We start from the raw sequence: 17,450 nt of genomic DNA, 5'->3' as shown, positions 1-17,450 counted from the left end.
TGACTATAGACTAGACTATAGACTAGACTATAGACTAGACTATAGACTAGACTATAGACTAGACTATAGACTAGACTATAGACTAGACTATAGACTAGACTATAGACTAGACTATAGACTGGACTATAGACTAGACTATAGACTAGACTATAGACTAGACTATAGACTAGACTATAGACTAGACTATAGACTAGACTATAGACTAGACTATAGACTAGACTATAGACTAGACTATAGACTAGACTATGGACTAGACTATAGACTAGACTATAGACTAGACTATGGACTAGACTATAGACTAGACTATAGACTAGACTATGGACTAGACTATAGACTAGACTAGACTAGACTAGACTATAATAGACTAGACTATAGACTAGACTATAGACTAGACTATAGACTAGACTATAGACTAGACTAGACTATATGACTAGACTATAGACTAGACTATAGACTAGACTATAGACTAGACTATAGACTAGACTATAGACTAGACTATAGACTAGACTATAGACTAGACTATAGACTAGACTATAGACTAGACTATAGACTAGACTATAGACTAGACTATAGACTAGACTATAGACTAGACTATAGACTAGACTATAGACTAGACTATAGACTAGACTATAGACTAGACTATAGACTAGACTATAGACTAGACTATAGACTAGACTATAGACTAGACTATAGACTAGACTATAGACTAGACTATAGACTAGACTATAGACTAGACTATAGACTAGACTATGGACTAGACTATAGACTAGACTATAGACTAGACTATAGACTAGACTATAGACAAGACTATAGACTAGACTATAGACTAGACTATAGACTAGACTATAGACTAGACTATAGACTAGACTATAGACTAGACTATAGACTAGACTATAGACTAGACTATAGACTAGACTATAGACTAGACTATAGACTAGACTATAGACTAGACTATAGACTAGACTATAGACTAGACTATAGACTAGACTATAGACTAGACAATAGAGTGGACTATAGACTAGACTATAGACTAGACTATAGACTAGACTATAGACTAGACTATAGACTAGACTATAGACTAGACTATAGACTAGACTATAGACTAGACTATAGACTAGACTATAGACTAGACTATAGACTAGACTATAGACTAGACTATAGACTAGACTATAGACTAGACTATAGACTAGACTATAGACTAGACTATAGACTAGACTATAGACTAGACTATAGACTAGACTATAGACTAGACTATAGACTAGACTATAGACTAGACTATAGACTAGACTATAGACTAGACTATAGACTAGACTATAGACTAGACTATAGACTAGACTATAGACTAGACTATAGACGAGACTATAGACTAGACTATGTACTAGACTAGAGAATGGACCTATAGACTAGACTATAGACTAGACTATAGACTAGACTATAGACTAGACTATAGACTAGAAACTATAGACTAGAACTATAGACAGCTACTATAGACTAACTATAGACTAGGAACTATAGACTTAGACTATAGACTAGACTATAGACTAGACTATAGACTAGACTATAGACTAGACTATAGACTTGACTATAGACTAGACTATAGACTAGACTATAGACTAGACTATAGATTAGACTATAGACTAGACTATAGACTAGACTATAGACTAGACTATAGACTAGACTATAGACTAGACTATAGACTAGACTATAGACTAGACTATAGACTAGACTATAGACTAGACTATAGACTGGACTATAGACTAGACTATAGACTAGACTATAGACTAGACTATAGACTAGACTATAGACTAGACTATAGACTAGACTATAGACTAGACTATAGACTGGACTATAGACTAGACTATAGACTAGACTATAGACTAGACTATAGACTAGACTATAGACTAGACTATAGACTAGACTATAGACTAGACTATAGACTAGACTATAGACTAGACTATAGACTAGACTATGGACTAGACTATAGAATAGACTATAGACTAGACTATAGACTAGACTATAGACTAGACTATAGACTAGACTATAGACTAGACTATAGACTAGACTATAGACTAGACTATAGACTAGACTATAGACTAGACTATAGACTAGACTATAGACTAGACTATAGACTAGACTATAGACTAGACTATAGACTAGACTATAGACTAGACTATAGACTAGACTATAGACTAGACTATAGACTAGACTATAGACTAGACTATAGACTAGACTATAGATAGACTAGACTAGACTATAGACTAGACTATAGACTAGACTATAGACTAGACTATAGACTAGACTATAGACTAGACTATAGACTAGACTATAGACTAGACTATAGACTAGACTATAGACTAGACTATAGACTAGACTATAGACTAGACTATAGACTAGACTATAGACTAGACTATAGACTAGACTATAGACTAGACTATGGACTAGACTATAGACTAGACTATAGACTAGACTATAGACTAGACTATAGACAAGACTATAGACTAGACTATAGACTAGACTATAGACTAGACTATAGACTAGACTATAGACTAGACTATAGACTAGCTATAGGACTAGACTATAGACTAGACTATAGCCTAGACTATAGACTAGACTAGAGACTAGACTACTAGACTAGACTATAGACTAGTAGACATAGACATAGACACTATAGACTAGACTATAGACTAGACTATAGACTAGACTATAGACTAGACTATAGACTAGACTATAGACTAGACTATAGACTAGACTATAGACTAGACTATAGACTAGACTATAGACTAGACTATAGACTAGACTATAGACTAGACTATAGCCTAGACTATAGACTAGACTATAGACTAGACTAGACTAGACTATAGGACTAGACTATAGACTAGACTATAGACTAGACTATAGGACTAGACTATAGACTAGACTATAGACTAGACTATAGGACTAGCCTATAGACTAGACTATAGACTAGACTATAGACTAGGACTATAGACTAGACTATAGGACTACGGATAGACTGGACTATGACTAGACTATAGACTAGACTATAGACTAGACTATAGACTAGACTATAGACTAAGACTATAGACTAGACTATAGACTAGACTATAGACTAGACTATAGACTAGACTATAGACTAGACTATAGACTATAGACTAGACTATAGACTAGACTATAGACTAGACTATAGACTAGACTAGACTATAGACTAGACTATAGACTAGACTATAGACTAGACTATAGACTAGACTATAGACTAGACTAAGACTAGACTATAGACTAGACTATAGACTAGACTATAGACTAGACTATAGACTAGACTATAGACTAGACTATAGACTATTAGGAACTATAGACTAGACTATAGGACTAGGACTATAGACTAGGACTATAGACTAGACTCTAGACTAGACTATAGACTAGACTAGACAAGACTATAGACTAGACTATAGACAGACTATAGACTAGACTATAGACTAGACTATAGACTAGACTATAGACTAGACTATAGACTAGACTATAGACTAGACTATAGACTAGACTATAGCCTGACTAATAGACATACTATAGACTAGACTATAGACTAGACTATAGACTAGACTATAGACTAGACTATAGACTAGCTAAGACTAGACTATAGACTAGACTATAGACTAGACTATAGACTAGACTATAGACTAGGACTATAGACTAGACTATAGACTAGACTATAGACTAGACTCTAGACCTAGACTATAGACTAGACTATAGACTAGACTATAGACTAGACTATAGACTAGACCTATAGACTAGACTATAGACTAGACTATAGACTAGACTATAGACTATTAGAACTATAGACTAGGATTGACCGATACAGCTGGAAAAAATTTGTTTCTGGCCTACTATACAATAGTACTAAACTTGGTGCATATCCAAAGATACAAATTGGAAGACATCGATTTTAAAAGTTGGGTTACTTTACACACAATTTCCCAATGTAAACCAAAAACTCTTTGCAAATTTTATGAGGATCATTCCATAATTGAACTTAATTTAATATGGCTCATTCCATAATTGATCCCAAACCCTATTACTAAAAATCAGTTTATTTTCAATAAATTTGTCAACAATTAAAATAAAGATGGACAAAACTTATTGGTTGGAAGAAATTAATCATTTAAATTATATAACAATCCAAATATTATAGACTCCATTTCGAAAATCACTTTAATATTTATAAATCAATAGTATCGATTCATGAAGACCTCGCATATATGTATGTACCCGACAAAAACCCGGTAATGACTTATTCAACAACATACTTTTCAATGACAACTACTTACCGTATGCATTACTTAGAGGTACTGTAATAAGGACTCTCTTTTACTCTTATATATAAGTACTTTAATTTTGGCTTTTTGTTTGCACATTTTATTTGATTGCGAGTTGAGAATTTTGTTTATAAAAAAATAAATAAATTAGTTTCAGAAAACCATTACATATTTGACACACAATAAATTTATTTATTTATTCATTATATTTGTAAGCGAGTGCGTACTTATCTCCAATGACGTCATCGAGTTAAAATAATGAATTAAAATGCTAATGAATAAGTAGTGAAAAGAGGTTTCATTTTTTATTTTTTAAAAAAATTTCAAATTTTCAAAAGAGATTTAACAGTTTTTACTTTAATTGCCAACTTTCAAGGAAATGTTCAACACACATTGCCAATACAATTTGTTACATAGTTTTTTAATCATCCCAATGGTATGCTATAGTTTTTTCTACTTATATACCATTGACCAAAATATTTAATCTGGTAGCACTATCAGCTGTTGGGTTTATTTATTTGGGAACAGATTTTTTTTTGTTTATTTTTAAGATTTTACTACAAACACGATTAGTTGTTACAAATTTTTTTAAAAATGCTGTATTTTACTTTGATTTGATAGTGGAATTAGTAATTAATAAATAAAATGTCATCGAAAAAAGCACAAAAATTAAAAATACAAGCAGTACAAAAAGAACAAGTGCAACTAGTACAAATTGAAAACATCTTAACAAATCTACTGAGCCAAGTGAACGAGAGCATCAATGAATTGAAGGTAGGAAAAATGGTTTTTTTACCCTAAACAACTGTAGTGGAGATAATATTTGTAACACCAAAAACAGTTCTAAACAGATAAAATCATTTTCCTTGTCGATTTAGTCCTTTTCATCTGTCTGTCCATAAAAATTTCGTCACAATTTTCAAAATTTAATGATATTTGGCACGGTCTATTGATAATGGTGGAAACCGCTCCATTATATTGCATTCCTCCATATGTGCATCCCTGAATAGAACTTAAATGATCATCATTCACTCATAAATTCCAGTATCAAAAGGAATTCGCGATAAATAACTTCTACATAAACATTAATCCCTCCACTAATTATGAGGATGGACTTTACATACTTTTGAATTATAACTTCGGATTATTTTTACCTAAATCGACTGAAAATCGCTTTCAGAACCATACCGCTTGTCTGTAATCAAAAGACAGATAGCTATTTTGAAGATAACTGAATGCTTTCGGTTCATATTGGTTAATTTTTCAATACACTAAAATTGTTTATCTTCCAATTTGAATTTTACTGATTTATTTCTAGGTGGAAGAACTCCAAATTAAGTCCAGCCTTATTGAACAGTATACCTCAAACGATTACGATGAACTACCCACAACATCAGCACAAGCAGCCTCACGACATAATTCCATTCTACCAACTACTGATCCCTTAAGCATAGAACAAACAAATATTAAAATGGATATGGAGGGTATAGACGATATAAATAAACAAATACTGGCATTGGAGACACTACTTGTTCCTCTCAAGAAAGAGAAATATAAAGAGGAGGAGGAAGAGGAATACGATGACGATGAAGACGAGGAAGAGGATGATGAATATAGGCCATCAGATGAAGAGAAATAAAAAACTTAAGACTGAAGACATTTAATTTTTTATACATTTTATTTTAAGTTCTTAAACATAATTTTTAATAATTTATTATCATAATTACAATAATTTTGTTATTATAGTCTGCCAGGAATAAAAGTAATTTATATAATTATAAGTATATAAGTTAATTAAATAATTTATTACAAGCTTTTTTTGTTGATAATGAAAAGTACAATATAATAACACTTTTCTTATTTTAACCATATTCAATAGAATTATAAACATGTACAAAATGGAATGTAAATTATAGTTTTTTTCGTTTAGTTTTGAATGAGAAAATATGCGTTTTTAGTTGTTATTAATAATTTATGTAAAATAAATAATATAAATAGTTATGTATATAATTCAGGAGAAAATATAGACTAGAGATTTAGGTTTTTTTTTTTTAACTTCATTATACTGGTATAGAATTACTAATTTTGAATATATATTTATATAAATAAAGATTAAACTTAAGAACTAAATTATTTTTTGATTTTTACAATAGAGATTGTTCAAGCATAATATTTTCAAAACCGGCTGGCGGTGCATAATGAAAATTATTCAAAATAATATCTAATATTGCTCCATTACCAACTGAAATGAAAATCGAAAATAAATTAGTAAAGAAAATAAGTAAAACAAATTTTTTAATATTAGATAATTTCTCTAATTATTAAAATTTTAAGATCAATAAATATTAATTATAAACATATACTTAAGACGACTTAATAATTTTATAATTCTACATACTCACCAAAAATAACCGGATACACCGTACTAGCTTTAACATTACGGAATGGTACTTCTAGATTTTTACCATTAAAATAGAAATTTAATTCAATATGATCAAATGAAACGCCAACAATATCACCCTCATCGGGAAAGCTATGCGTTTGTTCTTCCAAACTACCCTCAGAATCAGTCTTAGTTAAACCATTTTCCTTTACTTCACTCTCACTTTTACCCGTTGTCAATAGCAAATCCTCATTTATATCTTCTATACCTATTAAACCAGGAACCGCTGAACCATTTAGTATCATGCCACCAGCACCACCATTTTGTAATTTTGGCTCATTCGTACAGGCCACCACGGGACCATACTCTTCGCCATTGTGACGGGTTACATTGTCGGAACATAAACACCACGATTCCTTATCAAGGCCACCAAATTTCTTGTTTAAATCAGCCTGACGTGTTGCCAAACCAATAGACCACAGTCCCTTTTGTTGAATTTTAACTTCAAAATATGATTTTGATTGTACTAAAGGTGCAGTGGCCACACAGCCGCCAGTACCAGTTATGCGTAAATAATTTGAGAGTAAAATTACTTCTGTTCCTGTTAATAGATAAAATATATTTTAGTACACATATTATTTTTGGTACAAGGACGAACTCTACTCAGATTTGAAACTCATAACTTTATGATTAAAGAATACTGGTGATTTTCTTTATGATCATTCTTTATTTAACACTTGCACGTATTATACAATGTAATCTGTAGAAAAAAATTAACGTCCAAAATTCACTTAGAATCATTAAAATTTTTTTACTTTTTTAGGGACATCTGGACATCCCTTTAAAAAAAAATCAGTCTAACAGTTTAGAAATCAAACGTACATCACTTTTTCTATTTCCCATAGAACACCATATGTAGCTATTTTTTCCAAAGATTATTGATTCTGTCCCTTTATGTACATATGAATAAATAAAAAAGGATCAAAGTAACTATCATGATCACAAAAGTTATCTTCAAATAAATATTAATTCCAAAGTATAACATTAATTCCAAATTGCTTGAAGTTTTCATGTTTCAAGAAGCATTTGATACCTTTACTGCATAATATTTTTATTCATATGGACTATTCTTGTCCGACATCTGTCAACTCAATATATTTTTACATTTTTGTAATTTTTATTGTTGATTTTTCACTTTGAAAGGAACTCTACTCACCAATATGTGCTGCATCCAAATGTATTTCGGGCTCCCGTACTTTACTAACAATTGCGTTTGTTTTGTGTATATTTCCATTTAGACAGTTTCTTAAACAGCAAAACATTTTTATTATTTATTGTATTTTTTATCTTACGCAGTTATTAAATTATAAGTTTGTTCTCTTCACAATCTTTGTTGTTCTTTTTTTTGCAAAATGCAGTCCAGCTTTTCTTTTTATTCAACCCTTAAAATTCTGACAATCAGCTGTTGTGTTTATAAGGTGTTTAGGGTTTGCAAACATTGCTTTAATAATCAGTTCTCAGTATATATTAGGGTTCTATAAATCGACTTTCGAATAATCGAACAATCGACTTTTTGTCGAAAAAAGTCGAAAAGTCGACTATTTTGTTCCAAAAAGTCGATAACTCGACTATCGTCTATAAAAAAGTCGAAAAGTCGACTTTGTAAATAAAAGTCGAAAGTCGAGGTCAAAAACTCTAAAATAGTCGGAAAAACTCGAAAAAAGTAAAAAAATAGTCGAAAATAGTCGAAAAAAAGTCGAAATAAATCGAAAATAGTCAAAAAGTCGTAAAAAATCAAAAAGTCGGAAAAAGTCGAAAAATGTCGAAAAGTCGAAAAAAGTTGAAAAGTCGAAAAGTCGAAAAAAGTAGAAAAAAGTAGAAAAAAGTAGAAAAAAGTAGAAAAAAGTAGAAAAAAGTAGAAAAAAGTCGAAAAAAGTCGAAAAGTCGAAAAGTCGAAAAAAGTCGAAAAAAGTCGGAAAAAGTCGAAAAAAGTCGAAAAGTCGACCATTTATAAAATACTAAAAGTCTAAAAGTCGACTTTTAAATAAATGAAAAAGGTCGAAAAGTCGAAAAATCGACTTTTCATAAAATGGAAGAAGTCGAAAGGTCGAAAAGTCGACTTTTAACTAAATGCAAAAAGTCGAAAAGTCGACTTTTCGTTTCAACTATAGAACCCTAGTATATATATATAGTATATAATTATTAGCAGTTATTTCTTCACTTTTTAATTGGAAAATTCCTTTTCTCAGTATTAATTTAATTCGATCATTTACTGGAAGACTGCAAAATTATGCGGCCTTCTAAAGCTTTTCATATAGAATGACTTTGGAAGGGCGCTTATTGAAATCGGAAATTAATGAAAATGCTTGTAATTGAAGAAATAATACCAGCAAAAAAAGTGAGGAAAGAGAAGTAGAATTTTCACCACAAATAACATACTTGAAGTACTTCCAATTTTGGTGAAAAACCTATGAATTTTACATTAGCGTGTCATTGGAGGGATATTGATCATTTTTGACAACTTTGAACTACATCTAATCTTATTCATAGATGCAGTAAAAATCCGATATTTGGATGTCAAAAATAAACCACATTCTTTCAATGACACGCTTATGTAAATTTCATTGGTTTTTCACCAAAATTTGATGTACTTCGAATATGTTATTTGTAGTGACTTTTCAACATCTCTTTCCTCACTTTTAACTCGGTTTTTATTTGTAAGGAAATATTTGGTTTATAGAAGCGAAAAATATGCAATCGCATTTTTAGATGTGATTAAGATGTCGTTTGTAAAGTATGACATCAATTATTTTTTGCTGGGATTATATATGTATATACATTAAAGCGGCCTCAATATAGAAATTGCCTATGTTACCAACGAAAATAAACATTTTGTTCATTCTAAGATATCAATTCTCAAAACTTTTGTGATGACGTCAATATTTGGTGAGATTTCATATTACTTACAAAGAAAGGTTTTTTGGGTTTTCAAATTTGTTTATATAATATATTGAAAATTATTTAAACACACATAAAAACAGTAGTATTTTAAAATATCTATTTATAATAGATTACATTTTTCAAATACAGTCAAACTCGCTTATAACGTTTGTTATAAGCAAAGTTCGTAATAAGCTGAAGAAAGCTTTTGTAGATCAAAAAATAAAGTGTCATTTTACATTGTAAATTTAATTCATAATATTTACAAAAAAAAAAAACACTACTAATTTGATTTGTTTATATACAGTGTCTCTCATAATTATTCGAATTTGGGTAAACTATAAAAAGAAACCAAATTTAATAATATATTTTGTGTGCAAAATAAATAAATTAATTTGTTATATTGTCTAGATAGTCCTTATGTTTGATATCACACTTTTTAAAACTTGAAAAATTTGTATTGACTTAAATTAATTGTGCTTTTTTAAAAAAAGTCCATGAAATTGCCTCACTAAAGTATACGAATTTTTCCTGTATTTCATATTTGATCATATTATACGCAACACAAATTTTAGAATCGAATGGTTTTTATGCGTAATATTGTTTTAAGGGGTTACTATCCACGGAAAGGATATATTTTTGGCCCATTTGGTCCACAATTTTGGGGAATTTGTACCCTTTTTTCATGTAATATCATTAAAATAGCGATTTTTGGCCATAATTGTAATTTTTTCTCCTTTTTTCCAGAGATAAAACAAAAATTTGATATTGGGACTTAAAAGACCCCTTGGGGTATCTAAAAATAATATCTTTTGTTACAAGAATCTGTATTTAAACGTTCCAAGATAAATTATTCGGATCATTCTTCTTTCGCTAATTCAATATATTGGAACTTAAGTCCATTTTTATAATACTAGGATCAACTATTTTCGGGGAAAGTTTTCTGGTATATATTCTTTTAGATATCAGCTTTTATACATTTTAAGTTTTCAATGTGTTGTGGAAGTGTACAACTCCAAAACATGCCTCGAAGAAACACCATTCAAAACAGTAAAATAATTATTTTTATATACCAATGGCCTCCATGCTGCATGGCACGATATCATTATGATCTAACTCAAAAATGTTGATATGTGTTTAAATATTATTTACTATGATCAAATTAAAATCAAAATTTTGGACTTACAGTGTTATTGTAACGGGCAACATAAGCGTGAAAGTTACGAGTAGTAAAAACTGAAATCTACTATATAGGATGACGTTTTGTTAAGGCATGTTTTGGGGTTGTATACCGCTATAATATATTGAAAATTTAAAATATATTAGTGCCAATATGTACATGAATATACACTAGACAACTTTGTCGGAAAATATCGTCCCTAGAGGTACGAAAAGGGACTTATGATCCAGATAATTCAATTAGAAACTGCAAAACGATAGCAAAAATACATCTTGGAACGTTTAAGTACAGATTCTTATAACAAAAAATATTATTTTTAGATTCCCTATGGGTTCTATTAAATTCCAGTATTAAATTTTGGTTTTATCTCTGGAAAAAGGGTGAAAACATTACAAATATAGCCAAAAATCGCCATTTTAATGATATTACATGAAAAGAGGGTACAAATCCCCCAAAATTGTGGACCAAATGGGTCAAAAATATATCCATGCGGTTGATAGTAACCCCTTAAACCCATATTAAGCATAAAACCATGCGATTCTAAAATGTGTGTATCGTATAATATGATCAAATATGAAATACAGGAAAAATTCGCATACTTTTGTGAAGTAGTTTCATGGACTTTTTTTAAAAAAAGCACAACTAATTTAAGTAAATGTAAAGTTTTCAAGTTTTAAGGGGCGTGATATCAAAACTAAGGACTATCTAGACAATATAACAAATTAATTTATTTATTTCCCACACAAAATATATTATTAAATTTGGTTTCTTTTCATAGTTTACCTAAAATCGAATACTTATGAGAGACACTGTACATATTTCTTAACAATTTAAGTTTTTTTTTTTTTTTTTCAAATAAATCTGAATATTTATTTTCCTATTATTTCAACACATAATTTGAAAATTTAATTAACTACACTACATACTATCATACATATATTATTAATCATTTGCTGACAAGCTTGTTGCTGTAAACAATAATGTTTTATAATGTTGTGTTGCTAAAAATTAAACATTATAATTTTAAGTTTTCTTTATATCAGATCTGTTGTAACTTCTATATGTATGAATATTTAAAAGACTCAAATAAACTTAACTTCAACACATAATTTTTTTAAGTTCGTTATAAAAAAAGAAAAATTGTATGAAATTGTACTTGAGGGACTGAAAAAGTAGTTCGTTATGTCTGAGGATTCGTTTTAACCGAATTTGTTATAAGAGATGTTTTTTTTGTATGAAAATAGTTACCAAAAAGTCGGGACTTGAAAAATAGTTTGTAATAAACTGTTGTATTCGTTGTAATAAAGTAATTGACAAAAGCTACATTTAACAGGAAATCACTTTTTTACCCTGCACCTTCGTGAGAAGGATATACATATGGGGAATTTCATGTCATGTGACCCAACTCAAAAAATCGATTTTGATGAAATTTGCATCAAGGTTAGTACTATTGGATATAGGCCAGACACAAATCGGAAGACATCGGTTTTAAAAGTTGGGTCAATTAACATGAAATTCCCCATATATGTATAACATTATCATTCCGTTTGTACATTATTATATATGTACATATACATATTTCGAGTTATAAATAGCAGAGTCGATTTAGATAAGTTTATCTGCCCGCATATATGATGAAATCAGTTTTCACCGCAGATATCTCTGAGATCCATATCTTCAATAATATTTTTTGTATATTCTTATGTGTATTCCAAAATCATACTTTTCGTAACACGTATTCCGTTTTTATTTAATAATTGTTGAATAAATTAAAAACAAAGCTGAAGATTTTGCCGGCTTACAGCCAATTTTAAGCTGCCGCCGAAATTTTAAGTGTCGATCGCCGTCAAAATTAAAGTTTGACGACGAAGATCTCTGCATACATTTTTGTTGTTGTGTATATTTGTGCCCAAAATAAAATAAAAAAATATTGAAAAATATCAAGAAAAATTTGTTAAAGTCGAAGTTTTGTAAATATACAATAGTGAGGTGCATTTAATTGCCAACAATTTATGACATTTTTATAGTGCTAAAAAGTTGTAAACAATAAAAACCGGCAAAATTTACTCCCGCAGGCGATTTCGTAGAATATTGATAATGACACTGGTGGGATTGGCGGCACGCAAACTTTCAATCAAAAAACGGTATAATATTATAGAGTTCTACAATTTCATCAGATTTATTTATTAGTTTTCTTTTCCAAAGCAATGCAAAGTTAGCAGCTGCTTTTCCTAATGGCGTACGTTGCCAAAAATGTTTGGAATTTGGCCATTGGTCGTACGAGTGCAAGGAGAAACGCAAATATGTACATCGCACTTCACGTACGAAGCAGCTTAACAAAAAGGTACAGGAAAAAGTGGCGGAACAGCAGAGTAATGGTACTAGTGTTGGTACCGAAACGGGTGTAGCAACTCAAAAAAAGAAACAAAAACGCCGGCATTCGTCCTCAGGCTCCTCCAGCGGTTCTTCTTCAAGTTCCGACAGCGAATCTGATTCATCTTCTGATGATTCAGGATCTTCAGATTCAGGTTCCTCATCTGATTCCAGTTCATCATCAGACAGTGAATCTGACAGTTCCAGCGATACCGATGGCTCCGAATCCTCTTCCTCCGGCAGTTCTTCAAGCAGCTCCGATGAGGAAGATGATACAGCACCACCAAAGAATAAAAAATCTAAACAAACATCCGACAGTTCTTCAGATTCTTCGGAAAATGAACAGGACATATAAAGGGTGCGGGAATAATACAACAGACAACATTAAAGCGTAGCAATATATATTAGTTTAAGCCAAGAGAGTTAGTTCGAAATATGAATGAATTCTAAAAGTAGCCACTTGCACTCAATACAAACTCTTCTTGGAAATATTAGAAGCTTTAGTAGTTTAGGTTAAATTTCAAGTCGTTTTTATAATATTATTTTCTTAAAAAAACAAATTGAAACAAAAAAAACTGATTGGAAAAAATAATTATCACCTTCTTTTTTTAATTCAAGTAAAAACCTAGAACTTAATTAGGGAATTTATAAAATGATAATATCAAAAATCAATTATCACCTAAAGTACCTTCAAATAATAGCAATGGTTTCATTTTTTATACTTACATCTATCAAATGAAATATTGATTATTTATCCAACCCATCAACTCAGGATTCCACTTTTAAATATGGTTTTATGAGATATAATATTTTTGTGTGTTTCCTTATAGTTTTTGTCTTGTCTTTTTTTCTGGCCAGAAGGTCTGCTTTTAAGTAAAATGTCTTTTATTGATTTTTTTCTTTGTAAATGAATTGATTTATTGTCAAAAGTTTATTTTAAAATATAATAGTAGAATTAAAATTAGAATATTTTAATGAATTTGTTTAATAACTAAAATGTACTATGTATCCATTTTAAACTTTGGTAATACGTTAATTTTAGTTTTATGAATAATAAATATAAAATGTATTTAATCAAAAAGTGTCATGTTTATTCCAAGTTTCAGGAGTCTATTTAAGGACTTTGTTTTATAATGTATTAGTTAAAATACAAACTATTTATGAAGACCTTGGCGTAGAAGAGTGCAATTTTTTAATTGTTCATGAACATTATAATAGGAATTATTATCCATGAGGACTTCGTTAAATTTGTTTCCAGACATCATGTTATTAGGATCGATGTTTTTCTCAGGACTTTGTCAATAAGTTTGCAATTTGATTTTCCGTTTGGTGTTTTCCTCTAAACGGTTTAGCAACCGAGTCAAACAAGTTCGAGTTTAATTCCCCACAATTAATTCAGATGAAGTATTGCAAAAGAGTCGATCTTGTACTTCATAGATAATAGTTGAATTTCGATTTTCTTGAATTAACACCAAAACTACTGTCGACACTTCAACGACTTGGTATGTATTTTGAATGCATTATCCAGTCCTTGTGATAGATGGAATCCTGCAGACAGTTTATATCAACGTTCCATAAAAGTGAAGATAGGAAACCCACTTGTGATGTGCCTCTATTTGTCATTCTTTCATCGTGGATTTTTCCGTGTTGATTTATCTATATATGTAATAAAAGCACTCATATTGCTAGGATATCACACGTATGTCCGGAGAAAACCCACCAAACGACCTACATATAAGAAGTTGGAGCGCCGTTAAATCAACAGTATTATATGGTCTCCACCAGAATTAAGTTTAAGAGTTTTAATGGTCTCCATCAGTATAAATTAAGTTTAAATGGTCTTCACCAGGATTTATCCACCAATTACACACATAACCTCACTCTGAGATAAAGCGAAAGCACGTTTAATGCTAACAACGCATAACTTGGAAACAGTTATACATTAATCCATTAAATTAGTGAGCGTGAGACGCAATTCTGTCGAAAGCATGGCAACAAACACAAGCCAGAATTTTTTCAAAAATCAAAAATATAACAAATTCACACTTTTTCTACTCATTCCACTGTTAATCGATTGCTAAAAGGCAAACATTTATGTAATAATGCATACTTTTAGGCGCAGTGTAAAAAAACATAAATATACGTAACGTAGCTTTCTTTAAAAATTTTAAGTTGCTGTTTATTAGACTTAGTTTAATTTAAAAGGGTTCATTGTGACTCCCTGAATGCCTGAATGACTATTAACATTAATCATTACATCCGACCCCTAATAATGTGTGTTTGGCGCAATTTACATGAAGACTTTTCATACGTCTGTTTTTTCCAATTCTCTTTTGAGAATCTTCCAAAAAATCATGAACTTTTATACGGTGATTTTTTACATGCAACTATGCATGTCTTTTTTTGATGTTTAATTGTATAATCCTTTTTAATTACTTATTCGTAATAAAAATAAAATGAAATTTTTAACATAAAAACCATTTAATTTGATTTAAAAAAATTTAATAACACGCTATAGTATTTTTTTAATGCAAATTTTAATGTTTTCATGTAAAAAAAAGACATAATTATTTTTTTACACGAGCATAATATCAACAGTACGAATGAGTTTAAAGAGGAATGTCAAAAACAATCATGAAAATCCCAAATCATGTTTGTTTTCTTACCCCCCATTCTTCTCTACCCCGCTCACCACCAATCATCGACAAACATGAAAACAGACGTCTGGGCAAACATGAAAAAAATCATCGTGTAAATTGGGTGTTTTAATAATAACCACGACTTTCCAAGATTTCTGCCTGTAAGACGTTATATTTGTCCTAAAGTATATAGGACATTTTTATGTTGTCATGAACCAGATAAACACCGGCCTCTGTGCCAGGTTCCATCTTGGATACGTCAGTAAAGGATGCAAATCCCTCAGATAGTGCTTCGGAACCCTACTAGGAATCACCATTTAAGGTGTTACTCCGAAGTCCAAGGTCGTAACCAAATGATTAGAAATACTTCCCTCAATTCCTGTTAGACCTACTTCGTACAGTATTCTTGCGTGGCCTTCACGCCTTGGTCTTAATAGAGCTGATTCAAACAGTCTAAATAAGTTTCTAGCCGGTAAAATCTCACCATATTTCTTAATGGGGAGCAGATTTTAAATAATACTCAATGCTGCCTGTGGTGCAGATACCCCTAGCACTATTTAAGTCGATTGAAGAACACCATTTAACTATGTTGAGTATTAGTCTATAGCTTAGCTTTTCCTCATCCCCACCCACCGCACGATGGAACAATATGTAATAATTTGCCGAATAAAGTACGAATTTATTCGGTTAATTTTTTCGTACAGGCCTATCATTAAACAGTTCTCAATTCGCGATTAGGCTCAATATCACTGGCGCATGACATGTGTTTCACGGCGATCATACGATCATTCTAAATAGCATGCAGTAACTATCAGACAATATTGATTATTTCATCCCCAAAACTTTCTTTGGTAGAGATTTCTCTGTGTCATTCCAATTCAATCGAAATTAAGTTGAAACGATCCTCTATAACGTGGCATGGGTGAGGGATTCTATGTTGTGAAGTGTTATGGATTTGGGGTCATCAGCAGATACCTTGTAATACCATTTCGGACCCTCTTTTAAAAAGTGATACTTTACTAGCAAGGGGAGAGATTGAGAATTATGTTAGCACAATGTTGTCCATATGCAAAATCTCGATGCGAAACAGACTTCTTTTGACTGAGTAGTCTGAGGGGTGATAGAAGATTAAATCTCTCTAGAAACGATGTATGTATGTCACCCATTCACTGTCACTGTCCGACCCTAGCAGAGCATAGGTTTAGCTTGCTAGGCAGCAATTTCCTGCACAATTTAACAGATTTATCCAAGATGAAAATTCTATAAGATAAACCAAATGTATCCGAAGTTATGTAAACCCAAGTGTCATCAGTGATGTGCAGGTGGACAACCTGCACACTTAACATAAATTATACCATTTTATAATGATCGGTTCATAAATGTCAAACAATATTAATTTAGAGTTTGGCCCATGAACTAGCTCCGAGAGAAAGTCTTTCCAAAAAGCAGTCTCATACTCATACATATGAGAATTGGCGCATAATTGTTTACCTTTTATTAGGTGTAGAGTGTGATATAGTTGGGTATAAGCGTAGAGATACACTACTTGTCATTTTTATTGTCAACAAATGTGCATTAGATCCCTATAGAAAGTTGTATTGCACGTGTAAACGCACAAAAAATATGGA

At 31.0% G+C, this 17,450-nt stretch overlaps 3 protein-coding genes across 3 annotated transcripts; 2 read left to right on the top strand and 1 right to left on the bottom strand.

Annotated features, from left to right (window-relative positions):
- Positions 1 to 4,857: 4,857 nt before the first annotated feature.
- On the top strand, positions 4,858 to 6,102 carry LOC119613465. Its single transcript, XM_037969481.1, has 2 exons — positions 4,858 to 5,081; positions 5,626 to 6,102. Exons 1-2 carry the CDS (start codon positions 4,953 to 4,955, stop codon positions 5,944 to 5,946), a joined length of 450 nt encoding a protein of 149 aa, XP_037825409.1. The 5' UTR covers positions 4,858 to 4,952; the 3' UTR covers positions 5,947 to 6,102.
- On the bottom strand, positions 5,980 to 8,125 carry LOC119613464 (SPRY domain-containing protein 7). The gene is made up of 3 exons (XM_037969479.1): positions 7,907 to 8,125; positions 6,710 to 7,291; positions 5,980 to 6,549 (listed from the first exon to the last, which is right to left on the bottom strand). The coding sequence occupies exons 1-3, from the start codon at positions 8,010 to 8,012 to the stop codon at positions 6,452 to 6,454; spliced, it is 786 nt and encodes a 261-aa protein (XP_037825407.1). The 5' UTR covers positions 8,013 to 8,125; the 3' UTR covers positions 5,980 to 6,451.
- Positions 8,126 to 12,652: 4,527 nt separating this feature from the next.
- LOC119613463 (zinc finger CCHC domain-containing protein 10) lies at positions 12,653 to 14,258 on the top strand. The gene is made up of 2 exons (XM_037969478.1): positions 12,653 to 12,954; positions 13,016 to 14,258. Exons 1-2 carry the CDS (start codon positions 12,908 to 12,910, stop codon positions 13,536 to 13,538), a joined length of 570 nt encoding a protein of 189 aa, XP_037825406.1. The 5' UTR covers positions 12,653 to 12,907; the 3' UTR covers positions 13,539 to 14,258.
- Positions 14,259 to 17,450: the final 3,192 nt, after the last annotated feature.

This window comes from Lucilia sericata, unplaced genomic scaffold (genome assembly GCF_015586225.1).
Source record: "Lucilia sericata isolate MDLA Ls3-8-SP2 unplaced genomic scaffold, ASM1558622v1 Contig002130F_arrow, whole genome shotgun sequence".
Lineage (NCBI taxonomy): Eukaryota > Metazoa > Arthropoda > Insecta > Diptera > Calliphoridae > Lucilia > Lucilia sericata.
Note: the sequence above shows the minus strand (reverse complement) of the source record. Positions and strands in the feature narration are given on the sequence as shown.

Excerpts from the sequence above, each read along its gene's own strand:
- LOC119613465 (XM_037969481.1), top strand. The coding sequence starts at position 4,953 with ATGTCATCGAAAAAAGCACAAAAATTAAAAATACAAGCAGTACAAAAA. Across the intron at positions 5,082-5,625 it reads AGAGCATCAATGAATTGAAG|GTGGAAGAACTCCAAATTAA; the intron begins GTAGGAAAAATG and ends ATTTATTTCTAG.
- LOC119613463 (XM_037969478.1), top strand. The coding sequence starts at position 12,908 with ATGACACTGGTGGGATTGGCGGCACGCAAACTTTCAATCAAAAAACG. Across the intron at positions 12,955-13,015 it reads AAACTTTCAATCAAAAAACG|CAATGCAAAGTTAGCAGCTG; the intron begins GTATAATATTAT and ends TCTTTTCCAAAG.
- LOC119613464 (XM_037969479.1), bottom strand. The coding sequence starts at position 8,012 with ATGTTTTGCTGTTTAAGAAACTGTCTAAATGGAAATATACACAAAACA. Across the intron at positions 7,292-7,906 it reads TTTGGATGCAGCACATATTG|GAACAGAAGTAATTTTACTC; the intron begins GTGAGTAGAGTT and ends ATCTATTAACAG. Across the intron at positions 6,550-6,709 it reads GGTGTATCCGGTTATTTTTG|TTGGTAATGGAGCAATATTA; the intron begins GTGAGTATGTAG and ends TTTTCATTTCAG.